The 25847-nt window shown below is 47.6% G+C and overlaps 1 protein-coding gene across 2 annotated transcripts in view; it reads right to left on the bottom strand.

Annotated features, from left to right (window-relative positions):
• The window catches only part of efcab11 (EF-hand calcium binding domain 11), a 140918-nt gene that overhangs the window by 95907 nt on the left and 19164 nt on the right, over positions 1–25847 (bottom strand). The window contains exons 5-7 of one of the 2 annotated variants that reach the window (XM_086002635.1): positions 22675–22776; positions 20440–20530; positions 17945–18368 (exon numbers count right to left, since the gene is read on the bottom strand). In XM_086002635.1, coding sequence (XP_085858761.1) covers positions 18344–18368; positions 20440–20530; positions 22675–22776 — 218 coding nt within the window. In that variant the 3' untranslated portion in view covers positions 17945–18343. Of the gene's footprint in view, positions 1–17944; positions 18369–20439; positions 20531–22674; positions 22777–25847 lie in introns of those variants that run through there. The other variant, XM_086002634.1, reaches the window with a different exon arrangement.

Genomic DNA, 25847 nt, shown 5'->3' with positions numbered 1-25847 from the left:
ATCTATCCCTAAATCAACATTACTAAAAAAAAAACAGGTTATCTGGTCATTATCACATTGCTGTTTGTGGGAGCTTGCTGTGCGCAAACCTGCTGCCATGTTTCCCACATTACAACAGTGACTACACTGCAAATGTACTTCATTGGCAGTAAAGCGCTTTGGGACATCCTGAGGTCGTGAAAGGCGCTATATAAATACAAGTCTTTCTTTTCGCAGTGGGACTTGAATCCACAACGTTCCTACTCAGAGGAGAGAGTGCTACCCACTGGGCCACTGCTGACACCTTCCTAAATACTTATGAATTGTAGTTATGAATAGAATATTTAAGCAAACCTCTCTTGTTTTCAATGGAGAAAACCCAAAAGCCAAGCCCCACAGTGCAGGTCACCAAAGTTGAAAAGAGTAGGATAGAAGGCAAGATAAATCAAGCTGTACATAGGAATGGAACATAGGAACAGGAGGAGGCCATTGAGCCACTTGAGCCTGCTTTTTTTTTGTTTTTTTGTCTGTTTTTTGTTTTTCCTACAGACCCCAGCATCTGCAACATTTGACCCCCTGTGACCCCACCTCATTGTTCTTTGATGTAATGTTTTCCTGACTGACCTGTTTGGACACCATTCACACCTTTGATCGCTGTGATTATCTCTCTGCCAAGGTGTGATAAATGGCAGTTAGAAAGATTACCTGTAATCACCTGGCATTATTCTCTGACTATATATGCTGTGTCTTTATGCATCTCTCCACTTCACCTGACGAAGGAGCAGCGCTCCGAAAGCTTGTGATTTCAAATAAAACTGTTGGACTATAACCTGGTGTTGTGTGACTTCTTACATTTGTCCACCCCAGTCCAACTCCGGCATCTCCACACCATGAGATCATGGCTGATCTGCGACCTAACTCCATATACCCACCTTTGGCTCATATCCCTTAATACCTTTGGTTAACAAAAATCTATCAATCTCCGATTTAAAATTAACAACTGATCTAGCATCAATTGCCGTTTGCGGAAGAGAGTTCCAAATTTCTACCACCCTTTGTGTGTAGAAGTGTTTCCTAATTTCACTCCTGAAAGGTCTGGCTCTAATTTGCCCTAGTCCAAGAATCCCCAGCCAGGGGAAATAGTTTCTCTCTAGCTACCCGATCTGTTCCCCTTAATATCTTGAAAACTTCGATCAGATCACCCCTTAACCTTATCAGAGGTAGGTAGGTAGGTGATGCCAAGCTTAGCTTTGAAATACTGTGGATTGGACAATACTGAAGGAGTTAATGAGCTCCAGCAGTGGCCCAGTGGGTAGCACTCACACCTGAGTCAGAACATTGTGGATTCAAGTCCCACTCTGAAAAGAAAGATTTACATTTGATACTTTTGGGTTCTGGGAGATGCAGTCGAAGCTATTATGCAGTTAGCGACAAACAAAAACTTGCCATTTCAGGGGCTGTCTGAAGTGCTAATTTAACAGCTGTCATTACACGGCCTCCCTCACCCCTCATTACTGCAGCAACTGGAACAAGAAGCACGCGTCTCAAAAGCAGGGCTCAAAATCTGCCTGCATGGATTTGTTCTGCCAATTTGTTCGCCTGCAACAGAGATACTCTTAACAATACTGATCCTAATCGACCTCGCAAACTGATGGTCTCGCATTTGTCCCTCTCTCTAAAGTAATGTATGGGCAAGACAGAACCACACACAGTAACACTGCAGACACCAAGAAAAACGGATTCCTTGGAAACTGACTCGTGTAATGAGAATTTACTCACAGGTCAAGAAAGGCAGTTCATTGCCATCAATTTTGTCCGCCTATCTATACCAATGGAACCCGCGTTTAAAAACACCAATCAGGGCAAATGTACAGCCTTTTATTTTAAATGATCTGTTCACCCAAATTCACCTTCACTTCACTGCATCAACCAGTAGGTACAGAACATTTACTGAATAGGACAAGGCCAACACTGGGCCAATTATATTCTTGGGTGCAGCAGGTTGTATAGTTACCTTTATCAAAACAAAGAAGCACCTGAACCTGGGAACAAACTTTACGGAAGTGAATAAGTTGCACTGAGAATGAGGGAGAGAGGGGCGGAGGGAAAGGAAGGGAAGGGCGAAAAGAAGGATAATACCAGGGATGGTAAGTGATTCATAGAGCCTCATTAGCATTTTCCCCTTCTTTGAAAAGGTCCAATTTTCATTTTTCCAAATGCATCCATTTCCCTAGAATTGAGTATTTATGGGCGGGGATAAAGGATGCTTCCAATTGGCCAAGAACCATTCTAAAACCTCCAAATCCTGTCGACGAGCAGTTCATGTTCAAATTTCAGATTGAACTGCTGTGAAGAACAGCTCTGCTCATCACGTTGCTATGCTGTTCTTAGCAACAAAGGCACTGGACGTGCATATAAAACTTGCAAGGACTGCAGTGACGACAGAGAATCATGGAAAGAACAACAACAACTTGTATTTATATGGCGGCTTTAACGTAGGAAAATGTCCCAAGGTGCTTCACAGGAGCGATTATCAGACAATATTTAACACCGAGCCACATAAGGCGATATTAGGACAATTAGGTAGGTTTTAAGGGGGGCCTTAAAAGACGGAAAGAGAGATAGAGAGGAATTGGGAGGGAATTCCAGAGCTTAGGGCCTAGGCAGCTGAAGGCACGGCCGCCAATGGTGGAGCGCTTAAAATCGAGGATGCGCAAGAGGCCAGAATTGGAGGAGTGCCGAGATCTCGGAGGGTTGTGGGGCTGGAGGAGGTTACAGAGACGGGGATGGGGGCGAAGTCGTGGAGGGAATTGAAAACAAGGATGAGAATCTTAAAATCGAGGCGTTGCCGGACCGGGAGCCAATGTAGATCAGCGAGCGCTGGAGTGATGGGTGAACGGGACTTAGGATATGAGTTAGGATACGAGAAGAACTTTGAATGAATCTTGAAGTTTATGGCGGGTGGAAGATTGGAGGGCGGCCAGGAGAGCGTTGGAATAGTCGCGTCTAGAGGTAACAAACGCAAGGATGAGGGTTTCCGCAGCGGACGAGCTGAAGGGGAAGATGAACCAAATCGAACCACCATCCCCAACAAAGGCTGTGGGTAAATGCAATCTTCAGTGTGGTATTATGCCATGACGAATTAAAATGAAAAAAAAAAAAGAACTTGCATTTCTATAGCGCCTTTAACGATCTCAGGTCGTCCTAAAGTGCTTTACAGCCAGTGAAGTACTTTTTGAAGTGTAGTCACTGTTGTACTGTAGGAAACGCGGCAGCCAGTTCACGCACAGCAAGCTCCCACAAACAGCAATGAGATAAATGACCAGATAATCTGTTTTAGTGGTGTTGGTTGAGTATAAATTTTGAGGGATAAATGTTGGCCCGGGGAGAGCTCCACTATTCTTCTTCGAACAGTGCCGTGGGATCTTTTACATCAACTTGAGCGGGTAGACGGGGCTCAACATATCACCCGAAAGACGGCACCTCCGGCAGTGCAGCCCCCCCCTCAGTACTGCACTGGGAGTGCCAGCCTAGATTTCTGTGCTCAAGTCTCTGGAGTGGGACTTGAACCCACAACCTTCAGACTCAAGAGGCGAGCGTGCTGCCCACTGAGCCCCTATTAAGGTTTCCTGTTCAATTTACTGCACTGGCAGTTTGCTCCATCCCACAGTCCAAGCCTTCATTTGATCAGATTAAACAGATCCTCCAAAGTACATATTTAGAAATAATCAGTTTTCAGATTATCTTGCACAAGCTGTGCACATGGCAAGAGGGAGCTCATTACAGCTGAATCTGAGTGATAAAATGGATCTCGACTGAAAATTGGTGGTGAAGAAATTATTCTATTTTATTTACTTCAATGCCACCCTGATGGAAATTCAAATGTGGAATTGGCAATCGCTTTCTGCAGTTCAAGAAGAGAGATTCTTAGCATTCCCTCCCTCCTGCAGTCTTACACGTTTAAAGCCCAAGGTTGGACTCACTTAACCACCCCTTCTTGATTTACCTCGACTGCTTTCAGTCTTGGGAGGCCCTGCATGTATAGAAGAAAGAACTTGCATTTATATAGCACCTTTCACAGCCTCAGGATGTCCCAAAGCGCTTTACAGCCAATGAAGTACTTTTTGCAGTGTAGTCACTGCTGTAATGTAGGAAAGGCAGCAGCCAATTTGCGCACAGCAAGCTCCCACAAACAGCAATGTGATAATGACCAGATAATCTGTTTTTTAGTGATGTTGGTTCGGAACATAGGAACAGGAAGAGGCCATTGAGCCACTCGAGCCTGTTCCGCCATTCAATGAGACCATGGCCGATCTGTGACCTAACTCCTTTGGCCCATATCGCTTAATACCTTTGGTTGACAAAAAGCTATCAATCTCAGATTTAAAATTAACAATTGATCTAGCATCAGTTGCTGTTTGGGGAAGAGAGTTCCAAACTTCTACCACCCTTTGTGTGTCAAAGTGTTTCCTAATTTCACTCCTGAAAGGTGTGGCTCTAATTTTTACACATGCCCCCAGTCCTAGAATCCCCAACCAGCGGAAATAGTTTCTCTCTGTCTACCCTATCTGTTCCCCTTAATATCCTGAAAACTTCGATCAGATCTCCCCTTAACCTTCTAAATTCTAAGGAATACAACCCTAATTTGTGTAATCTCTCCTCGTAACTTAACCCTGGAAGTCTGGGTATCATTCTGGTAAACCTACGCTGCACTCCCTCCAAGGCCAATATATCCTTCCTAAGGTGTGGTGCCCAGAACTGCTCACAGTGCTCCAGGTGTGGTCTAACCAGGGTTTTGTATAGCTGCAGCATAACTTCTTCCAGGACACCGGGGAGAACTCCCCTATGGAGGAAACTGCCAGAGCAGGTAATTGAACAGGAAAGCTTAAAAGGAGCTCACTGGGCTTCACTCTCGCCTCGAGTCAGGAGGTTGTGGGTTCAAGTCCCACTCCAGACACTCGAGAACAAAAATCTAGGCTGACACTCCCAGTGCAGTACTGAGGGAGTGCTGCACTGTCAGAGGTGCCATCTTTTGGATGAGACGTTAAATTGAGGTCCTGTGTGTCTGTAGTGGACGTAAAAGATCCCATGGCACTATTCTGTAGGAAATGCAGCAGCCAATTTATGCACAGCAAGGTACACAAACAGCGTTGATTTTGAGGGATTGATGTTGGCCAGGATACCGGGAGAACTCCACTGCTCTTTAAACCGGGCGGACCACTCGGCTTCGACCTAGGCCCTAGCTAACAGCACGGTGGGAGCACCTTCACCACATGGACTGCAGCGCTTCAAGGCGAAGGCCTTCTCAAGGGCGACCAGGGACTGGGAAATAAATGCTGGCCTTAACAGCGACGCCCACATCTCGCAAATGGATGGAATCTGCCATCTGATTCTTGGTCAGAATCTGACTGGTTTAGCAGGGGTTGGGGGGGGGGGGGGGGGGTGTGTCGCGGAAATAACACAAATTAGGATAACTGCCGGCTGCAATGGCTGCTCGCCAGACAAGTATAGCTTCCGCGTACAGCGCTGAATAGAAGCGCGTCAGAACCATTAAAAAAAATAAACCCACTGAAAAAAAAAGATAAAAGAACACACGCCAGCTAATTATAAGCCCATTAATGAAGGCCATCAGCTACTCGATGTCAGTTCATTCAGGATCTCGACATTTACAGATGGAGCGTCGCTCACAAGCCTTTATGTGGGCAACCGTGTCAAGGGAAGGTACTTTGCAGGATTTATTGACTCGCAAAGTCTATACGCGCCAGCCATAAAACTGCAGGGGGGGTCCTTTCAAAAAGCACAGTGCAATTTTTATTACCCTTCCATATCAATGTGGAAAGCCACAAGGAATAAGGGCAAAAGTTGTAACTCACACTAACGTACCCTTTCCACTGGGAACAGACAGTAGCTGCCAAAAAGCAATTTAGAGTGGGACGGAGAAACATAGAAAAATTACCCTGGCGTTAAAATGCAGGTTTTATTATTCATATTTAACTGTAATAAGAACATAAGTAATAGGAGCAGGAGTAGGCCTTTCGGCCCCTCGAGCCTGCTCTGCCATTCAATAAGATCATGGCTGATCATCGGCCTCAGCTCCACTTTCCCGCCCGATCCCCTTGATTTCCCTAGAGTCCAAAAATCTATCGATCTCAGCCTTGAATATACTCAAAGACTCCGTGTTCACAGCCCTCTGGGGCAGAGAATTCCAAAGATTCACAACCCTCCGAGTGAAGAAATTCCTCCTCATCTCAGTCTTAAATGGCCGACCCCTTATCCTGAGACTATGACTCCCTAGTTCTAGACTCTCCAGCCAGGGGAAACAACCTCTCAGCATCTACCCTGTCAATCCCCCTTCAGAATCAGTAATAGTTGTTTAAAACATAGTTCTCCAAACGGGGGTCAGCGTGGGTGAATACTCGGCAGTGTGCGGGGTGGGCGGGGCGCGGTCAATGGACTTCTCCCCATCTGGGGCCCAGGTACGTCACGTGCTACCAGCACGCTGTTGGGAGAAATTGGTATTCTCCCCGGCACGTTCATTATGTCGTTGCGCGCAAAACAAAATGCTTCCTGTACCGTCTTCCTTCAGGTTAGCTGGCCCCGTCTTCTGTACGTTAGGCGTAGGGGTCACCGGGAGTGTGAGAGGACCCGCAGATGCTGCCTGGGAGCGCGCCAATATGTCAGGCGGGGAGGGGGCGGATGCCCGCAGAAAAACCTTTAAAAATCACTGGATTATAAACGCACGCATCATCCACGGGAAATCTAACGGATTTCAGCTACATGTAGAAATAGCTAGAATCATACAGCACAGGAGGAGGCCACTCAGCCCATCACGCCTGTGCCAGCTCTTTCAAAGAGCCATCCATTTAGTCCCATTCCCCCCTGCTCTCTCCCCATCGACCTGCTAATGTTTCCTTTTCAAGTATTTATCCAATTCCCTACTGAAAGTCACTATTGAATCTGCTTCCACCGCCCTTTCAGGCCGTGCATTCCAGATTGTAACAATGCGTTGCGTAAAAACCGTTTCTCCTCATCTCCCCCTCTGGTTCTTTTGCCAATTACCTTAAATCTGCATCCTCTGGTTACCAACTCTCTTGCCAGTGGAAACAGTTTCTCCTTATTTACTCTATCAAAGCGCTTCATAATTTTGAACACCTCTATTAAATCTCCCCTTAATTTTCTCTGCTCTGAGGACGACAACCCCGGCTTCTCCACATCACTGAAGTCCCTCATCCCTGGTATAATCCCAGTAAAACTCCTCTGCACCCTCTCCAAGACATCCTTCCTAAAGTGTGGTGCCCAGAAGTGGATGCAATACTCCACAATCCTAAGAACTTTCTGATAATATGCAAGTTGTGATGTCCGTTTCTTCCTCAGGTATAAAATGGCTGCTAACTGTACCACTACTTACTCTGCAAGTCTTGATTACAAGCCAACAGACTGTGACTATTTTATATTTAGGTGAGAGTGACTGCCCTTGACATCAAGGCAGCATTTGACTGAGTGTGGCATCAAGGAGCCCTAGTAAAACTGAAGTCAATGGGAATCCGGGGGTTGAGGTGGGAGGGGGGGGGCGGGGGGAACTCTCCACTGGCTGGAGTCATACCTAGCACAAAGGAAGATGGTTGTGGTTGTTGGAAGTCAATCATCACAGCCCCAGGACATCACTGCAGGGGTTCCTCCTGACTCCCCAAAGCCTTTCCACCATCTACAAGGCACAAGTAAGGAGTGTGATGGAATACTCTCCACTTGCCTGGATGAGTGCAACTCCAACAACACTCAAGGAGCTTGACACCATCCAGGACAAAGCAGCCCGCTTGATTGGCACCCCATCCACCACCTTAAACATTCACTCCCTCCACCACCGCCGTACCGTGGCTGCAGTGTGTACCATCTACAAGATGCACTGCAGCAACTTGCCAAGGCTTCTTTGGCAGCACCTCCCAAACCCGCGACCTCTTCCACCTAGAAGGACAAAGGCAGCAGGCACATGGGAATACCATCACCTCCAAGTACCCCTCCAAGTCACACACTAGTCTGACTTGGAAATATATCGCCGTTCCTTCATCGTCGCTGGGTCAAAATCCTAGTACTCCCTCTGTAACAGCACGGTGGGAGTACCTTCACCACACGGGCTGCAGTGGTTCAAGATGGTGGCTCACACCACCTTCTCAAGGGCAATTAGGGATGGGCAATAAATGCTGGCCTCCCATGAATGAATTAAAAAAAATATTTAGAAGCATAGTGTGTAATATTTACATATTAAAAATCTTGTCAGCATGTGCTTCCTGTCTCTAAAATCTTACTTCCTGTTGTCACAGTTTTGTCACGCTTGTATCAACATTTCCCCTCCCCATTCTAAATTCCTCTGTCCACATCTATAGTGGTACTGCCTATGTAAACTTTTCATACTGTAATTACACCCTCTTGCCAGTGGTGGCACTACAGCACCTCCCAGGCCCTCAGCCTGTACTGCAGAGAAACTCCTCAAGCTCCAACCAATTTCTCAGTTTCCCAATTTGGCACCAGTCTCATTACTTAACCATAATATAAAATCAAAAGTATTAAACAATAAGGACATAATGTTTGACTTTAAAATTGGAACTGAATTATGAAGGAGTGCCCTGTTTCAATTACTTTTGTTACCTCTAGATTTGACTACTCCAATGCTGTCCTGGCCAGCCTCCCACCTTACACCCTCCGTAAACGTGAGCTCATTCAAAACTCTGCTGCATTAATTCGCACCATGTCCCGTTCACCCGCTACCCCCGTGCTCGCTGACCTATATCGGCTCACAGTCCGGCAATGCCTTGATTTTAAAATTCTCATCCTTGTTTTCAAATCCCTCCATGGCCTCACCCCTTCCCTCCCTATCTCTGTAACCTCCTCCAGCCCTACATCTCACCGAGATCGCTACGCTCCTTCAATTCTGGCCTCTTGCGTATCCCTGATTTTCTGTGCTCCACCATTAGCGGCCGTGCCTTCAGCTGCTTCGGCCCCGAGTTCTGGAATTCCCTCCCTAAACCTCTCCACCTCTCCTCCTTTAAGACTCACTGCAAAACTTAAATCTTGCGGCATCTCGTAAATTATGAGCGCAGGTTGTATTCGGCTTGTATTCCCTCGAGTATAGAAGATTAAGGGGTGATCTAATTGAGGTGTTTAAGATGATTAAAGGAGTTGATAGGGTAGAGAGAGAGAAACTATGTCCTCTGGTGGGGGAGTCCAGAAGGAGGAGGAGGAATAAACCTTAAAATTAGAGCCAGGCTGTTTAGGGGTGATATCAGGAAGCACTTTTTCACACCAAGGGGTAGTAGCAATCTGGAACTCTCTTCCTCAAAAAGCTGTTGCGGCTGCGGGGGTGGGGGGGGCGGCAGGGGAGGGCAATTGAAAATTTCAAAATGGAGATTGATAGATTTTTGTTGGGCAAGGGTATTAAATGATATGGAACCAAGGCGGGTAAATAAGAGTGGAGCTACAGATCAACCATGATCTCATTGAATGGCAGAACAGGCTTGAGGGAGCTGAATGGCCTACCCCATCCCTATGTTCCTAAATGCTCTGAAGAGGTGAATCTGGAGGTCAATTAGAAGGATATTACTGTGGCTGAGGGAAATCTTGCTGTAGAACAAACACCAACGCCATTCCACCTTCCCCCACTCAGCCGGAAGCGGTGGTCCATCAGCTTCCTCCTAACTCTAGACTGGCAGCGACGTGTAAATGCCCAGCTCCTTCCCTTTGCAGCAAGGAGGGAAGAGACCGGACGATCCAGGTCAGCGGAAACCAGTCAGCAATGACTGGTTTTCTGTGTCTTGATGAATTTTTTTTAAAGATTGCGCAGTTGTGATTTGTTGCCGTCTTACGCATTCGATATTTGAGCCAATGCGGCTCATACATGTACATGCTAGACGCGAGACATGGAGTTATAACGGCACAGGAGGAGGCCATTCGGCCCATCGAGTCCGTGCCGGCTCTCTGTAGAGCAATCCAGTCAGTCCCATTCCCCCGCTCTATCCCCGTAGCCCTGCAAGTTTATTTCCCTCAAGTGCCTATCCAGTCTCCCCTTGAAAACATTGAGTGTCTCCGCTTCCACCACTTCCGTCGGCAGCGAATTCCAGGTCATCACCACTTGCTGCGTAAAAAAGTTTTTCCCTCACATCCCCCCCAGTATCTCTTGCCCAAAACCTTAAATCTGTGTCCCCTGGTCCTTATATCAACAACTAGTGGGAACAGCCTTTCCCCGTCTAGCCTATCCAAACCCGTCATAATCTTGTACACCTCTATCAAATCACCCTTCGACCTCCTTTGCTCTAATTAAAACAAATCCAGCTTCTCCAACCTGTCCTTGTAGCCAAGATTTCCCCATCCCCGGAACCATATCACACATATGTACACATCCTCTTAGGCAGTCCCTCGGAACCGAGGATGACTTGCTTCCACATTAAAAATGAGTTCTCAGGTGACTGATGAGTCCAATGCGGGGACCTACAGTCTCTGTCACAGGTGGGGCAGACGGTGGTTGAAGGGGCAGGTGGGTGGGGTGCTTGGGTTGACGTGCGCTCCTTGCGCTCGGCTTCTGCTTGCTCCCGGCGAAGAGACTCGAGGTGTTCGGCGCCTTCCCGGATGCTTCTCTTCCACTTTGTGCGGTCTTGGGCCAGGGATTCCCAGGTGTGGATGGGGATGTTACACTTTTTCAAGGAGGCTTTGAGGGTGTCCTTGAAGCGTTTCCTCTGCCCATCTGGGGCTCTCTTGCCGTGCCGGAGCTCTGAGTAGAGCACTTGTTTTGGGAGTCTTGTATCGGGCATGCGGACAATGTGACCCGTCCATCGGAGCTGATTGAGCATGGTCAAAGCTTCGATGCTGGTGATGTTGGCCTGAGCAAGAACACTGACGTTGGTGCGCCTATCCTGCCAATGGATTTGCAGGATCTTGCGGAGGCAGCGTTGGTGGTACCTCTCCAGTGCTTTGAGGTGCCTGCTGTACATGGTCCATGTCTCTGAGGCATACAGCAGGGCAGGTATCACTGCTGCTCTGTAGACCATGAGCTTAGTGCCGGGTTTGAGGCCCTGGTCTTCAAACACTCTCTTCTTCAGGCGACCAAAGGCTGCACTGGCACACTGAAGGCAGTGTTGGACTTCGTCATCGACGTCTGCCCTTGTTGACAGTAAGCTCTCGAGGTATGGAAAGTGGTCCACGTTGTCCAAGGCCTTGTCGTGGATTTTGATAATCAGGGGGGCAGTACTGTGTGGCGGGGGCAGGTTGGTAGAGGACCTTTGTCTTACACATGTGCATATGCATTGCTCTTCACTACAATATAGGACATGGTTTATGGATCCCTCAGTAACGGAAACCCGACAAAATGCCCCCTCTGTATAAAGAGACACTCAGTGTACATCTCACATGGACTATTGCAGAGAAAGACTCCAGTGTATTTGTCGATTTATAGGATCAATGGAGGACAGGCCGCTCAGGTCTTTAAAATGCCAGATGCTCTTTGCTAATTTAATTAATGCAGCCTGAAGGGTCAGGCACGGGGAGGGGGGGTTGGACAGTTGCTAACGAAATAGTCATAAACAAAGGCTCGAAACCACTGCAGGCATCACCGGAGGTGGGATGACAGCCGGGGCTGTGTGTATGTGGTTGCCACGGCAACGAGCACCAGGAAAAAGATGAATCCATTGCCCTGGTCCGGGTCCCAGGCACACACACATGCTCATAAATCTAAAGGTGCCAGCAGCAGATGAACAGGCGACACAGCACCAGCTCTCCCTGCAGCCACTGCCCTGACGCAGGGTAACCGCGACAAAAACAGGCAGGCAGGCAACAAAATAAAAAGCAAAAAAGCTGTTGTTTCTTTTCAATTAATGCGACAAGGTGGCAAAAAACCAAAAATAAATAAATAAATACATGTCGCAGCCTCGTTAATGCTCTCCTGCATTACCTTGCGCATCGCTGTTGCTTAGCCAGGCTGGAGAGAACAGCCTCTCGTTTATCACTTGGTCGCTTACAATCTCCCTTCACTGCAGCGGCCAACTCACTCCCCTGCCTCGCCATAACCCACGTTAAAAGCTCCTCCAAAATTCTTTGAAAGGGGGGGGGGGGGCGGCGGGAAACACTCTTTTTGATTTTAATCTGCCTTAAGTGTCTCCCTGCTCACAAGAACAGTCATATTTTCCAAAGGGAAGGGTCAGAACTCGTAGTAAATCCTCCGAGGGAACGCTGCTTCAATCTCATTAAGGGCTTTTATTATCCATTCGTGTACCTCGCTGCAGAGTGCAAAGGCGGGGTTTTTAGCCCAGTCAGTGTAAACTGCGCTCCAGAAATCGGACATAAAAGGAAAACTCTTATTTACTCATACTCCGAGGGAGAAAGAAAGAGGCCAGTGTTTTTGTTTTTATATAAAGTGCATTACGGAAAACAGAAACATCAAATAAAAGACGAGACTCAACAGTTTAAAATTTTTAAAAAAAATATAAAAGCAGTATTCATTCGATGTATTTGTGCAATTTTTGAAAGACCCCCTGTTTCCCTCCCCTCCACCAAAGGAGGACTTGGGTCTTAGCACAGGTCCATCTGAGGGAACGTGGAACCAATTACTGCATCACAATCACCTTCCTTTAAAGACATGGCAACAAACCATCAATATCTCCCACCCCCCCCACCCGCATCATTCCTGGCTCAACAGTAAAACACCTCCATCGTAATGATCTTGCCATCAAATTGAAAGGACTTGCATTTATATAGCGCCTTTCACAACCTCAGGACGTCCCAAAGTACTTTTTGAAGTGTAGTCACTGCTGTAATGTAGGAAAACGCCGGCAGCGGATTTGCGCACAGCAAGCTCCCACAAACAGCAATGCGAGAATGACCAGATCAGCTGTTTTTAGTGACGTTGGTTGAGGGGCAAATATTGGCCCCAGGACACCTGGGATAACTCCCCTGCTCTTCTTCAAAATAATGCCGTGGGATCTTTTACATCCACCCGAGAGGGCAGACGGGGCCTCGGTTTAACGTCTCATCCGAAAGACAGTTTTTAAATTTTTTTAAAATATAAAAGTAGTATTCATTTGATGTATTTGTGCAATTTCCCAACCCCGATGAGAGATACATACAGGAACAGAAGTAGGCCACTCGGCCCCTCGAGCCTGCTCCGACATTCTCCGACAGTGCAGCACTCTCTCGGTACTGCACTGGAGTGTCAGCCTAGATTTGTGTGTTCAGGTCTCTGGAGTGGGACTTGAACCCACAACCTTCTGACTCAGGCGAGAGAGAGTGCTGCCCACTGAGCCATGGCTGACGCTTCGTGAAGACGAAGTGTCAGAAGTAAAGGTCCTGCATGCCCCTATAATCTGCCTACTTTAATGGTTTACCTTAAGGGTGAACATTCGCATTGAGGAGATTGTGTACACATATACACCATCCCTACAACTCCACCCACCCAATTGTGCTCCAGTGCAGAGTTAGTGGAAAAAGGAAGACTTGCATTTCTATAGTGGCCTTTCACTACTTCAGGGCGTCCCAAAGCGCTTCACAGCCAATGAGTTACTTCAAGTGTAGTCACTGTTGTTAATGTAGGAAACGCGGCAGCCAATTTGCGCACAGCAAGCTCCCACAAACAGCAACATGACGACCACCAGATAATCTGTTTTAATGATGTTGGTTGAGGGATAAACATTGGCCCTGGACACCGGGGAGAACTCCCGTTAGACTCACAGCCGACTGGCAAAGAGCCAGCCCTCGCTCTGTCGTCCACTGCTTCTCCTGCGACAGCTGCCGTCACCTCAACACTTGCTGCACAAAGGGAGAGAGAGAAGACAAGCTTCCTTGGCGATATTTCCCAACCCCGATGAGAGATACATACGAATTAGGAGCAGGAGTGGGCCACTCGGCCCCTCGAGCCTGCTCCGCCATTCAATAAGATCATGGCTGATCTGATTACTCCACATTCCCGCCTATCCCCGATAACCTTTCACCCCCTTGCCTATCAAGAATCTATCTACCTCTGCCTTAAAAATATTCAAAGACTCTGCTTCCACCGCCCTCTGAGGAAGAGAGTTCCAAAGACTCACGACCCTCTGAGAAAAACTTTCTCCTCATTGGAGAATGGTGTCTTTCCCATGTGGACAGGCCTATGTTAGCATGTTCTCTTAGATTTTAAACCCAACAAACAAACAAACTACTGCTGCTCTGTCCTTTTCCTTTATAAAAGGCAGAATATACACACAAGTTCTTGCAAACTTACGAAAACCGTTCTTTGTTTTTGCTCCACAACAGTCACCAGCACGAAACCCCGCTCCCTAACCGGTCCGGCCTACACGTGACTCCAGTCCACACTGCCTGGTTAACCGTCAATTCCCTTCAATAATGATCCAACAAGCTGCTCAGTTAGAGGGGCAGTGCTAGGACCGTGCCATTGTATGCCCAACTCCCCCACCCCCCCCCCCCACCCCCGCCCAAAACAGACAGGGTTGCTACTCAAGAAGGTGGTCCATCACCTCCTTCTTGGACAACATAGGGCGGGGCTATAAATGCCAGCCTTACTAGTGTTGCCCACACCCTGAGAACGCATTAATGTATTGGGACTACAGATCAGCCACGATCTAACTGAATGGCAGAACAGTCTCGAGGGGCTGAACGGCCTCCTCCTATGTACCAAGGGACTGCGACAGGAAGCAGGCCGAGGCATCTGGCTCTTCCCAGGTCAGTTTGCAGCATCTTCTCACTTCCCTCTCCCACCCAGCCCTTATCCCAAGAAATTTATTTCAACCAACTTATATAAATTACCTAGTTGGAACAGATTTAATTGCGACCATTTAGCAACTAATGGTCCACGTGCAAGCAAATTTAAAATATTTAATAAAGAGAAAAACCAGCACACTGTTTTTGACACCGATGTATATTCTCAACGCAGATGTTACAGGAGGGCATGTTGACCGACTAACTGGGCGTGTAGGTATAGTCATTTAAAATAGAAAACATAGAAGATAGGAGCAGGAGTAGGTCATTCGGCCCCTCGAGCCTGCTCCGCCATTCAATGAGATCATGGCTGATCATCCAAATTCAGTACCCTGTCCCTGCCTTCTCCCCATACCCCTTGATCCCTTTAGCCTTAAGAAATATATCCAACTCCTTCTTGAATATATTTAATGAATTGGCCTCTACTGCCTTCTGTGGTAGAGAATTCCACAGGTTCACCACTCTCTGGGTGAAGAAATTCCTCCTCATCTCAGTCCTAAATGGCCTACCCCTTATCTTTAGACTATGACCCCTAGTTCTGGACTCCCCGACCATTGGGAACATCCTTCCTGCATCTAGTCTGTCCAGGCCTGACAGAATTTTATAAGTTTCAATGAGATCCCCTCTCATTCTTCTAAACTCCAGCGAGTATAAGCCCAATCGACACAATCTCTCCTCATACGTCATTCCTGCCATCCCAGGTATCAGCCTGGTGAATCTTCGCTGCACTCCCTCCATGGCAAGAACGTCCTTCCTCAGGTAAGGCGAACAAAACTGCACACAATACTCAAGATGTGGTCTCACCAAGGCCCTGTACAACTGCAGCAAGACATCCTTGTTCCTGTACTCGAATCCTCTCGCTACGAAGGCCAACATGCCATTTGCCTTCTTCTTCGGGTCAGAGTCAGACAGCACAGCTGAGGGGAAAAAGGGCGAGGGGTGCTCTTGGTTGGGTCCCTTATTCTGTACAGGTCGGTCTGTGTGCGTCTGCTCACTGGTGTTAACCCATCCATTTAACGATTTTTTTTGAACTGGAAACTTCTAAAGTGTAACCAACTAATTCCTTGAAAACAGCAGAGAATGAAAGGACCGAGATGCGCCTGTTCAACAGGGCTGTGCCAGAGTAGCTCAGTGTCAAATTCCCTGATCGCCCACTGCACGCAATTTGATCCTAGCCCTGAAGTTCGCAGGCTTGCATCCCCACTCCCCAGCACCGGTCTCCAACAGGCCTGCTCAGACACCAGGACAATGCGGCAGTTTAAAGGGGAGAGGGCGCAGAAACATCACTCTCCTCAGTCTAAAGCAAAAAAAACATAAAATAGGAACAGGAGTCGGCTATTCAGCCCCTCGAGCAGGTTCAGTCATTCAATCAGATCATGGCTGATCTGTACCTCAACTCCATTTACCCGCCTTGGTTCCATATTACTCAATACCCTTACCATGGGAAAACCATCACCCCCAAGTCACACACCATCCTGACTTGGACATACATCGCCGTTCCTTCAAAATCCTGGAACTCCCGACCTAATAGCGCTGTGGGAGAACCTTCTCCACAGGGACTGCAGTGATTCAAGAAGGCGACCCACCTGCCCCCCCACTTTCTCAAGGAATGGGCAACATTCCTACGGAAAAAGGAGATGGTGGATCCTGTCGGATGGTGCCCCGAGCAGGCTGTCGAAATGATTTGGCAGAAAGCCTCATCGCCAGAACTTACAAACAAGCACCAAGATGTAGCTTGGCTAGTGGTGAGAAAGGCCCTCCCCATCAGATCCTTCATGCACACCTGGCATCTCAGCTCCACCGCACGCTGTCCTCCAGGAGGCTGCAGGGGGGACGAGACCGTCATCCATCTCCTTCTGGGATGTGCCTTTGCAAAGAAGGTCTGGAAAGAGATGCAGTGGTCTTTGTCGAGGTGCAGCTCAGTAACACAGGACTCTGTGCTCTACGGACCGTTCCCAGGGACGCACACCGAGACAGAGGCTCTGCTCTACGGACCGTTCCCAGGGGCGCACACCGAGACAGAGACTCTGCTCTACGGACCGTTCCCAAGGACGCACACCGAGACAGAGACTCTGCTCTACGGACTGTTCCCAGGGACGCACACCGAGACAAACATCAACTGCTGCTGGAAGATCATCAGCTCGGGGAAAGACGCCCTTTGGTCAGCCCGAAACGTGCTGGTCTTTCAGAGCAAGGAGTTGTCCACGGTCGAGTGTTGCAGACTGGCACGTTCCAAGGTCCAGGAGTACGTGCTGAGAGACGCACTAACGGTTGGTGCCGCTGCGGACTATGGGGAAGGGCCACAGTTTAAGGCCCGCCCGCCAGTGTACACCGAGGGGTTGGAACCAGCATAAAAAATCCCCCCATTGGCCGTATGTACCAAATTGTTGAAATGTAAATGTACAAAACATTTAAAATGTAACTGGCATGAAACGAACGAAACTGCCATGCAATGTGTTCAACCTGGATTGCACGATGTAAAATATGATCTGTGGATTGTACTGTAATGTATTTGAACACATTTTTATGAATAAAGTATATTTTTGAAACAAAAAAAAACTAGGAATGGACAACAAATGCTGGTCTTACCAGCAACACCCTCATTCTGAGAATAGATTGTTTTAAAAAATTTAAATCGATCTCAGTCTTGAAATTTTCAAGGGCCTTTTGAGGGAGGGTGTTCCAGATTTCCACTACCCTTTCCGTGGGAAAAAAGTGCTTCCTGATTTCACTCCGACAACGGCCTGGCTCTAATTTTAAGATTGCGCCCCCTTGTTCTGGATTCCCCCACCAGAGGAAATAGCTTCTCGGTGTCTACCCTGTCGAATCCCTTCATCATGTTAATCACCTCGATCAGATCACCCCCTCACGGGAGGGTTACCTTACCCAAGGGGACTGCGGCTGGCTGAGGAGAGTCAAAATCCGACACTGCCAGTCGCTCGTGCGGCTAGCTTTCTGAGTGAACACAGGGAAGATGTGAACTGTAAACAGCTTTTGTCAATTCCCACCTCCACAAAATTAGCAGCGTGCAAACAGCCATGGCAAAATTAAATGGAGTAAATTAGTCTGGGTAACCATAATTGAAATTTAATATTAAACTTGTGCAGCAAATGGGGGAAGATGATGCTGATTTGGAACCTCCGAAGGCTTCCTGGCTTCACTACGAATGTCTTCATCCATCGAAAATGTAGTTAGAAAGGATGTTATTGAAAGAAATAACTTGCATTTCTATAGCGCCTGTCACAACCTCAGGACGTCCCAAAGCTCTTTACAGCCAATGAAATACTTTTTGAAGTGTGGTCACTGTTGTAATGTGGGAAACGCGGCAGCTAATTTGCGCACAGCAAGCTCCCACAAACAGCAATCTGATGATGACCGGATAATCTGTTTTTTTTTTTAAAGTGATGTTGGTTGAGGGATAAATATTGGCCAGGATATTGGGGATAACTCCCCTGCTCTTCTTCGAAATAGCACCCGCGGGATCTTTTACGCCCACCTGAGAGAGCAGACGGGGGCTTCGGTTTAACGTCTCATCCGAAAGATGGCACCTCAGACAGTGCAGCGCTCCCTCAGCACTGCACTGGGAGAGTCAGTCTGGATTTTTGTGTTCAAGTCTCTGGAGCGGGTTGATAAGTTAGGCTGCTCCTGATGGTGACAATCTATAAAAACATATTTAGTATTCCAGGTAAGGCAGTAAGGAACAGCCAGGAATGGATCTTGTACGAAGGAAAAAAAGGGGGAGATTGCTCGTCTTGCTCCGAAATTAACGGCTCTCTAAGGGAATTACAGGAATGCACTGGTTTTGAAATTTGGTGATTTCCAAGAATGGAATTTGGGTAATGGGTGCATTAATGATGGAGAGAAACAGGCATTCTTTTACTTTCTATTAAGGGAAAAGGAACTTTATGCCTTTTGCAGACTTGACGAGATCCGAGCAAAGACATCGATGTCGAATTTGAAGACTTTTTCCTATTTAGCCCGGAGGGATTTTGGGATGAATCTAGATTACCATACAATGAAATTAAATTTAGTTTGTGTAAAGTTAATTCCCGGGAACACACGGGTTATTCAGGGCGTTGATTCAGACCTTTAGCGTGAGTACCAAAGGGCAAAGTTCACTTAATTTGTTATTTTTTTTGATGTGATCAGGGAGAATAGGTAAATTTCATTGTTAAAAACTGTTCATTCATGTATTTCATGTAAAATAAACCAGTGTGCCAAGTCACAATTGGCCTCCTGCCCAGAGTGATTGCTCCACCCTCTGGAAGATAGGAGAACAACATGTGGTGGCACTTGCAAGATCCCAGTATTCAACGTGCACACAACGTGGGGTCCTATTGTTACGGCTTCTAGGTCATGCTATTGCTTAACTAGATATTGGACACTAAAGGTAAATCATAGAAATTTACAGCACGGAAGGAGGCCATTTGGCCCATCGTGTCTGTGCCGGCCAACAAAGCTCTCCAGCCTAATCCCACTTTCCAGCTCTTGGTCCGTAGCCCTGTAGGTTACGGCACTTCAAGCGCATATCTAAGTACTTTTTAAATGTGATGAGGGTCTCTGCCTCTACCACCCTTTCAGGCAGTGAGTTCTAGATCCCCACCACCCTCTGGGTAAAAAGATTTCTCCTCAACTCTTTCTAATCCTTCTACCAATTACTTTAAATCAATGCCCCCTGGTTATTGACCTCTCTGCAAGGGAAATAGGTCCTTCCTATCCACTCTATCTAGGCCCCTCATAATTTTATACACCTCAATTAAATCTGCCTTCAGCCTCCACTGCGCCAAAGAAAACAACCCCAGCCTATCCAATCTTTCCTCATTAGTAGGGGACAGGGAGAGTCCGGTGGTACTGAAGCTAAGAAGATATCTCGCACAGACCAAAAATGAGTTAACAATTGAAGACTGGTGATTGATTGGAGATTTTCTTTGAAGACTTTTGTTTCCCCTGTAGATTGCTGTAACTGTTTTTTATATCTGCCAACATCCACACTAATGACAACACAGAAATTTCTGTTCCCAAAAGGGTATTTCCAATGGTATAACAAAAATCCCCAGCAAATTTAGTCACTTATAATCACAGAATCACAGAATCCTCACAGTGCAGATAGAGGCCATTTCGGCCCATCGAGCCTGCACCGACACATATCCCACCCTATCCCCGTAACCCCACGTAATTAATCCCCTAACACTAAGGGTCAATTTATCATTGCCAAATCAACCTAACCTGCACATCTTTGGACTGTGGGAGGAAACCGGAGCACCCGGAGGAAACCCACGCAGACACAGGGAGAATGTGCAAACTCCACACAGACAGTCGCCCGAGGCCAGATTTGAACCCGGGTCCCTGGCGCTGTGAGGCAACAGTGCTAACCACTATGCCACCGTGTGTGGAAGGAACATGCGACTCTGGACCTATGGTTCCCAAAGCTCTCCACCACTGGGGGTTTTCCTCGCCTCATGTCTGGGTCTGTTGTAGATTCATTGATAGCTGTGATTAGTCAACAACTCCATTATCATTGTACCGTGCGACGACCAGGGCGGTAGAAGGCGAACTAGATGGGCCGTAGTCTTTTTCGTCCAGCAACTCCTTTGTTCTGAAGGAAGAGCCACACTTTTGAGAAGTGCCACACTTTTGAGAAGTGCCACAGACTGACACAGGGTTTAGCCCATCCCAGCGGAGAAGCTGTTTCGCTGAGTCATTCCACCGAGTTTACTTGCAGCGACTTACCTGAAGGCTTCAAGCACCGTTTGTTCAGGCAGATGGGGCGTGACATCCGCAAACGCCCTTTTAAAATCCTCCACCGTCAAAAATCCACGACCTGCGAGCGAGAGCGAGGAAAAATAAGCAACCAACAACAACAACTTGCATTTATATAGCGCTTTAACATCCCAAGAAATTGCAAAAAACTTAGGGCCTAGGCAGGGGGAGATGAAGTAGGGTGGGAGGAGGCCCTTATGGAGCATAAACACCGGCATGGACCAGATGGGACGAATGGCCTGTTTCTGTGCTGTAATTTCTACATAATCATCCGCCTCCCTATAACCCCTTTCATGTGAAGGCACAGGAGATCGTCTAGTACTTCTCAGAACCACACAGCCATTCGGCCCATCGATCACTCCAGTTAATCCCACTCCCCCCGCTCTTTCCCCATATCCCTGCAATTTTTTTCTCCTTCATGTATTTATCCAATTCCCTTTTGAAGGCTACTACAGAATCTGTTTCCACCGCCCCATCAGGCAGCGCATTCCAAATCCTAACCACTCGTTGCGTAAAAACATTTTCCCTCATGTCGCCTCTGGTTCTTTTGCCAGTCACCTTAAATCTGTGCCCTCTGGTTACCAACCCTTCAGCCATTTGAAACAGTTTCTCTTTATTCATCAGTCTACTCTCAATCATCAGCAAAATGATGGAAGGTGTCATCGACAGTGTTACCAAGCGGCACTAACTCACCAATAATCTGCTCACCGATGCTCAGTTTGGGTTTCGCCAAGACCTCTCAGCTCCAGACCTCATTACAGCCTTGGTCCAAACATGGACAAAAGAGCTGAATTCCAGAGGAGAGGTGAGAGTGACTACCCTTGACATCAAGGCAGCATTTGACCGAGTGTGGCATCAAGGAGCCCTCGTAAAATTGAAGTCAATGGGAATCAGGGGGAAAGCTCTCCACTGGCTGGAGTCATACCTAGCACAAAGGAAGATGGTTGTGGTTGTTGAAGGTCAATCATCACAGCCCCAGGACATCGCTGCAGGAGTTCCTCAGGGCAGTGTCCTAGGCCCAACCATCTTCAGCTGCTTCATCAATGACCTTCCCTCCAACATAAGGTCAGAAATGGGGATGTTTGCTGATGACTGCACAGTGTTCAGTTCCATTCACAACTCCTCAGATAATGAAGCAGTCCATGCCCGCATGCAGCAAGACCTGGACAACATTCAGGCTTGGGGTGAGAAGTGGCAGGTAACATTCGTGCCACACAAGTGCCAGGCAATGACTATCTCCAACAAGCGAGAGTCTAACCACCGCCCCCTGTCATTCAATGGCATTACCATCGCTAAATCCTCCACCATCAACATCCTGGGGGTCACCATTAACCAAAAACTTAACTGGACCAGCCACATAAATACTTTGGCTACAAGAGCAGGTCAGAGGTTGGGTATTCTGCAACGAGTGTCTCACCTCCTGACTCCCCAAAGCCTTTCCACCATCTACAAGGCACAAGTCAGAAGTGTGATGGAATACTCTCCACTTGCCTGGATGAGTGCAGCTCCAACAACACTCAAGAAGCTCGACACCATCCAGGACAAAGGAACCCACTTGATTGGCACCCCATCCACCACCGTAAACATTCACTCCCTCCACCACTGGTACTGCAGCAACCTCTTCCACCTAGAAGGACCAGGGCAGCAGGCGCATGGGAACACCACCAACTTCAAGTCCCCCTCCAAGTCACACACCATCTCCTGACTTGGAAATATATCGCCGATCCTTCATAATTGCTGGGTCAAAATCCTGGAACTCCCTCCCTAACAGCACTGTGGGAACACCCTCACCACACGGACTGCAGCGGTTCAAGGCGGCGGCTCACCTTCTCAAAGGCAATTCGGGATGGGCAATAAATGCTGGCCTTGCCAGCGACGGCCACATCCCAAGAATGAATAAAAAAAAACTCTAATCTGAACCTTTCATAAACACCTCGATCAAATCTCCCCTTAGCCTTCCCTGCTCAATGAAACAAGAAAGGCACATAGTATAAAGTCGGTCGCTTGCCATTTTAACAGCAGCATCCAGACACAAAGACTGCTGTAGTTTTGATCTGAGAGACAAGTGGGAGTAAGCTGCCTGACACAGCCTCTCTCCAGCAGCTTTTCACCCAGCAACTGTTAAATTGCTTCTGCCAGGTACAAGAAAAGTGGCACCAACATTTAGCGCCAATTGCCACCGCGCGACAAGGCGTTAAAACCTACAGTGTGCGTCAAACGCCGAGAAGGTCTGCCTCATCTCGTCGTGGCGGTCTTGGGCTGCCATCCTCCTGCTCATGAGGTTTGTGAATTGATCCAGGGGCAAGCCTATAAAAGGGTCAGATAAATAAATGAGTGATCGGTCTGCACGAGCTATTCCCCCTGCCCCCCCCCGCGGGTGACGTTTCATTCCAGAGCTCCAAATATTTCCCCAAATCTTGCTGGAGTGGGGCATCTCGCGCTGTGTGCCCAGTTAGTGGGGCATCTCGCGCTGTGTGCCCAGTTAGTGGGGCATCTCGCGCTGTGTGCCCAGTTAGTGGGGCATCTCGCGCTGTGTGCCCAGTTAGTGGGGCATCTCGCGCTGTGTGCCCAGTTAGTGGGGCATCTCGCGCTGTGTGCCCAGTTAGTGGGGCATCTCGCGCTGTGTGCCCAGTTAGTGGGGCATCTCGCGCTGTGTGCCCAGTTAGTGGGGCATCTCGCGCTGTGTGCCCAGTTAGTGGGGCATCTCGCGCTGTGTGCCCAGTTAGTGGGGCATCTCGCGCTGTGTGCCCAGTTAGTGGGGCATCTCGCGCTGTGTGCCCAGTTAGTGGGGCATCTCGCGCTGTGTGCCCAGTTAGTGGGGCATCTCGCGCTGTGTGCCCAGTTAGACTTTGTCCTGCACCCTTCAGCTTGAAATTTTTTTTTGCGCCGTAACTTGCTGGAAGTGCGAGCTGATAAAAGGGCGGCGAGGCATCTGCGACCTCAGTGAATGGCGAGGCCCGCAGTCCATCTCCTTAGCCAATGAGATTGAAGGATTGAGAAAGAAACAGAGGAGGAAATAGGGTGAATGAGCGTCAAAACAGGTACAGAAAGAGAAATAAAGAGGGGGGGGAAGAAAGATTGAATCGAGAAAAATAAATTACGTTTCAAAATCTCCAAGAAGAATTCACTACATGCAGGAATGAGACTGAACAGTTTAAATTGCTCCCTTTCTGGGCCAGTGAGATTGATTGGCATTGCATTAACAACCATCACCTCGTTAAAAGGGTACTTATGCTGTTAATTGCCATCCCTAACTTTGTGGCGAGTTTAATGGGCAATTAATGTGCAAATCCAGCAAGTTCTTAAAAATAACGGGGATGCCGTTTGTGCGAGGCAAATGGCGGAGCGGCATAAATCGGCCAGCAAGTTCTGGAGATTCCCAACTCATGGCCTATCTCGTCAATCCCCCGTACTTGCTGGCCAATTTGCACTTTAATAGCGGCATCCATCATCAACACACCGTTATTTTTTCCAGCAGGACGTGTCTCATTAATTGCTATCAGGATGATCCCAAGTTCAATTTGCAGGTGGCGCTAGTTAGCTCCACCATGATAGTGACAATGATTAGCCTTAGGACATCTGTGCTAGAGAAAGGGGTAGGTGGTCAGGAAGGAACCCCACTCCTGATCATATCGTGGTTCCTGCTCAAACGTGCACGCGTGTTGGGTCCGAGCAGCATAGCTGTGATGCCCACTACAGTTAAATAGGCGGCCTTGGGAGAGATGCTGGAATGAAACAAACGCTCATGGGACCATATTCCAGCCTGACTGAGCACACCTTCAGGACACAACAACTTGCATTTATATAGCGCCTTTAACATAGTCCCAAGGCATGTTTCAGAATGTTATGAAACAAGATTTGAAACCTACCCACATAAGGAGAAATTAGGGCAGATGACCAAAAGCTTGGGCAAAGAGGTAGGTTTTAAGGAGCGTCTTAAAGGAGAGAGAGCAAAAGAACAAAAGACTTGCATTTCTATAGCGCTTTTCACGACCTCAGGACGTCACAAAGTGCTTTACAGCCAATGAAGTACTTTTTGAAGTGTAGTCATTGTTGTAATGTAGGAAACCTGGCAGCCAATTTGCGCACAGCAAGCTCCCGCAAACAGCAACGGGATAATGACCAGATAGTCTGTTTTAGTGATGTTGATTGAGGGATAAATTATTGGCCAGAACACCGGGGAGAACTCCCCTGTTCTTTTTCGAAAGAGAGGCGGTGAGGTTAGAATTGAATCAGAACGGTTACAGCACAGGAGGTCATTTGGCCCGTCGAGCCCGTGCCGGCTCTCTGCAAGAGCACTTCAGCTAGTCCCAGTCCTCCGCCCTTTCCCTGTAGCCCTGCAACTTTTTTTTCCCTCAGCTACTTATCCAATTCCCTTTTGAAAGTCACAATTGAATCTGCCTCCGCCACCCTTTCAGGCAGTGCATTCCAGATCATAACCACTCGCTGCGTTAAAAAGTTTTTCCTCATGTCGCCTTTGGTTCTTCTGCCAATCACCTTAAAAGAAAAGTAGTCAGCAAAACTAGTAGGGAGCAGGAACAAAGGCCAACAGTAAAGAGGGTCAAAGTGCAGAAAAATATTAAACAGGCAAAGTTGAAGGCACTTTATCTAAATGCACGTAGCATTCGCAACAAGGTGGATGAATTAATGGCACTAATAGAAGTAAATGGGTATGATGTAATTGCCATTACAGAGGCATGGTTCCAGGGTAACCAAAGCTGGGAACTGAATGTTCCAGGGTACTCAACATTTAGGAAGGACAGACAAAAAGGAAAAGGAGGTGGTGTAGCGCTGTTAATAAGGGATGAGATCGGTACGGTAGAGATAAAAGATCTTGGCTCGGCAGATTGTGATGTAGAACTGGAATCAGTTTGGGTGGAGCTAAGAAACAACAAAGGGCGGAAACATTGGTGGGAGTTGTGTATAGGCCACCAAACAGTAGTGGTAATGTAGGGCACAGTATCAATCACGAGATTAGAAGTGCATGTAACAAGGGCAATGCGGTAATCATGGGGGGCTTTAATCTACATATTGACTGGGCAAATCAAATTACCACTAATGGTGTGGAGGACAAATTCTTGGAATGCATGCGAGATGGTTTCCTGGATCAGTATGTGGAGGAACCAACCAGGGAACAGGCTATTCTGGATCTGGTACTGTGTAATGAGAAAGGGCTAATCAATAATCTTGTGGTAAAGGGGCCTTTAGGGACAAGTGACCATAACATGATTGAATTTTATATTAAGTTTGAGAGTGATGTCGTCCAATCTGAAACTAAGGTCTTCAATCTAAACAGAGGAAACTACAAGGGTATGAGGGACAAGTTGGCCATGGTAGGTTGGGAGACTACACTAAAAGGTATGAAGGTGGACATACAA

The sequence above is a fragment of the Somniosus microcephalus genome, chromosome 12 (assembly GCF_052327205.1).
Source record: "Somniosus microcephalus isolate GS21.2 chromosome 12, FLI_Smic_1.0, whole genome shotgun sequence".
Taxonomy (NCBI): Eukaryota; Metazoa; Chordata; class Chondrichthyes; order Squaliformes; family Somniosidae; genus Somniosus; species Somniosus microcephalus.
Note: the sequence above shows the minus strand (reverse complement) of the source record. Positions and strands in the feature narration are given on the sequence as shown.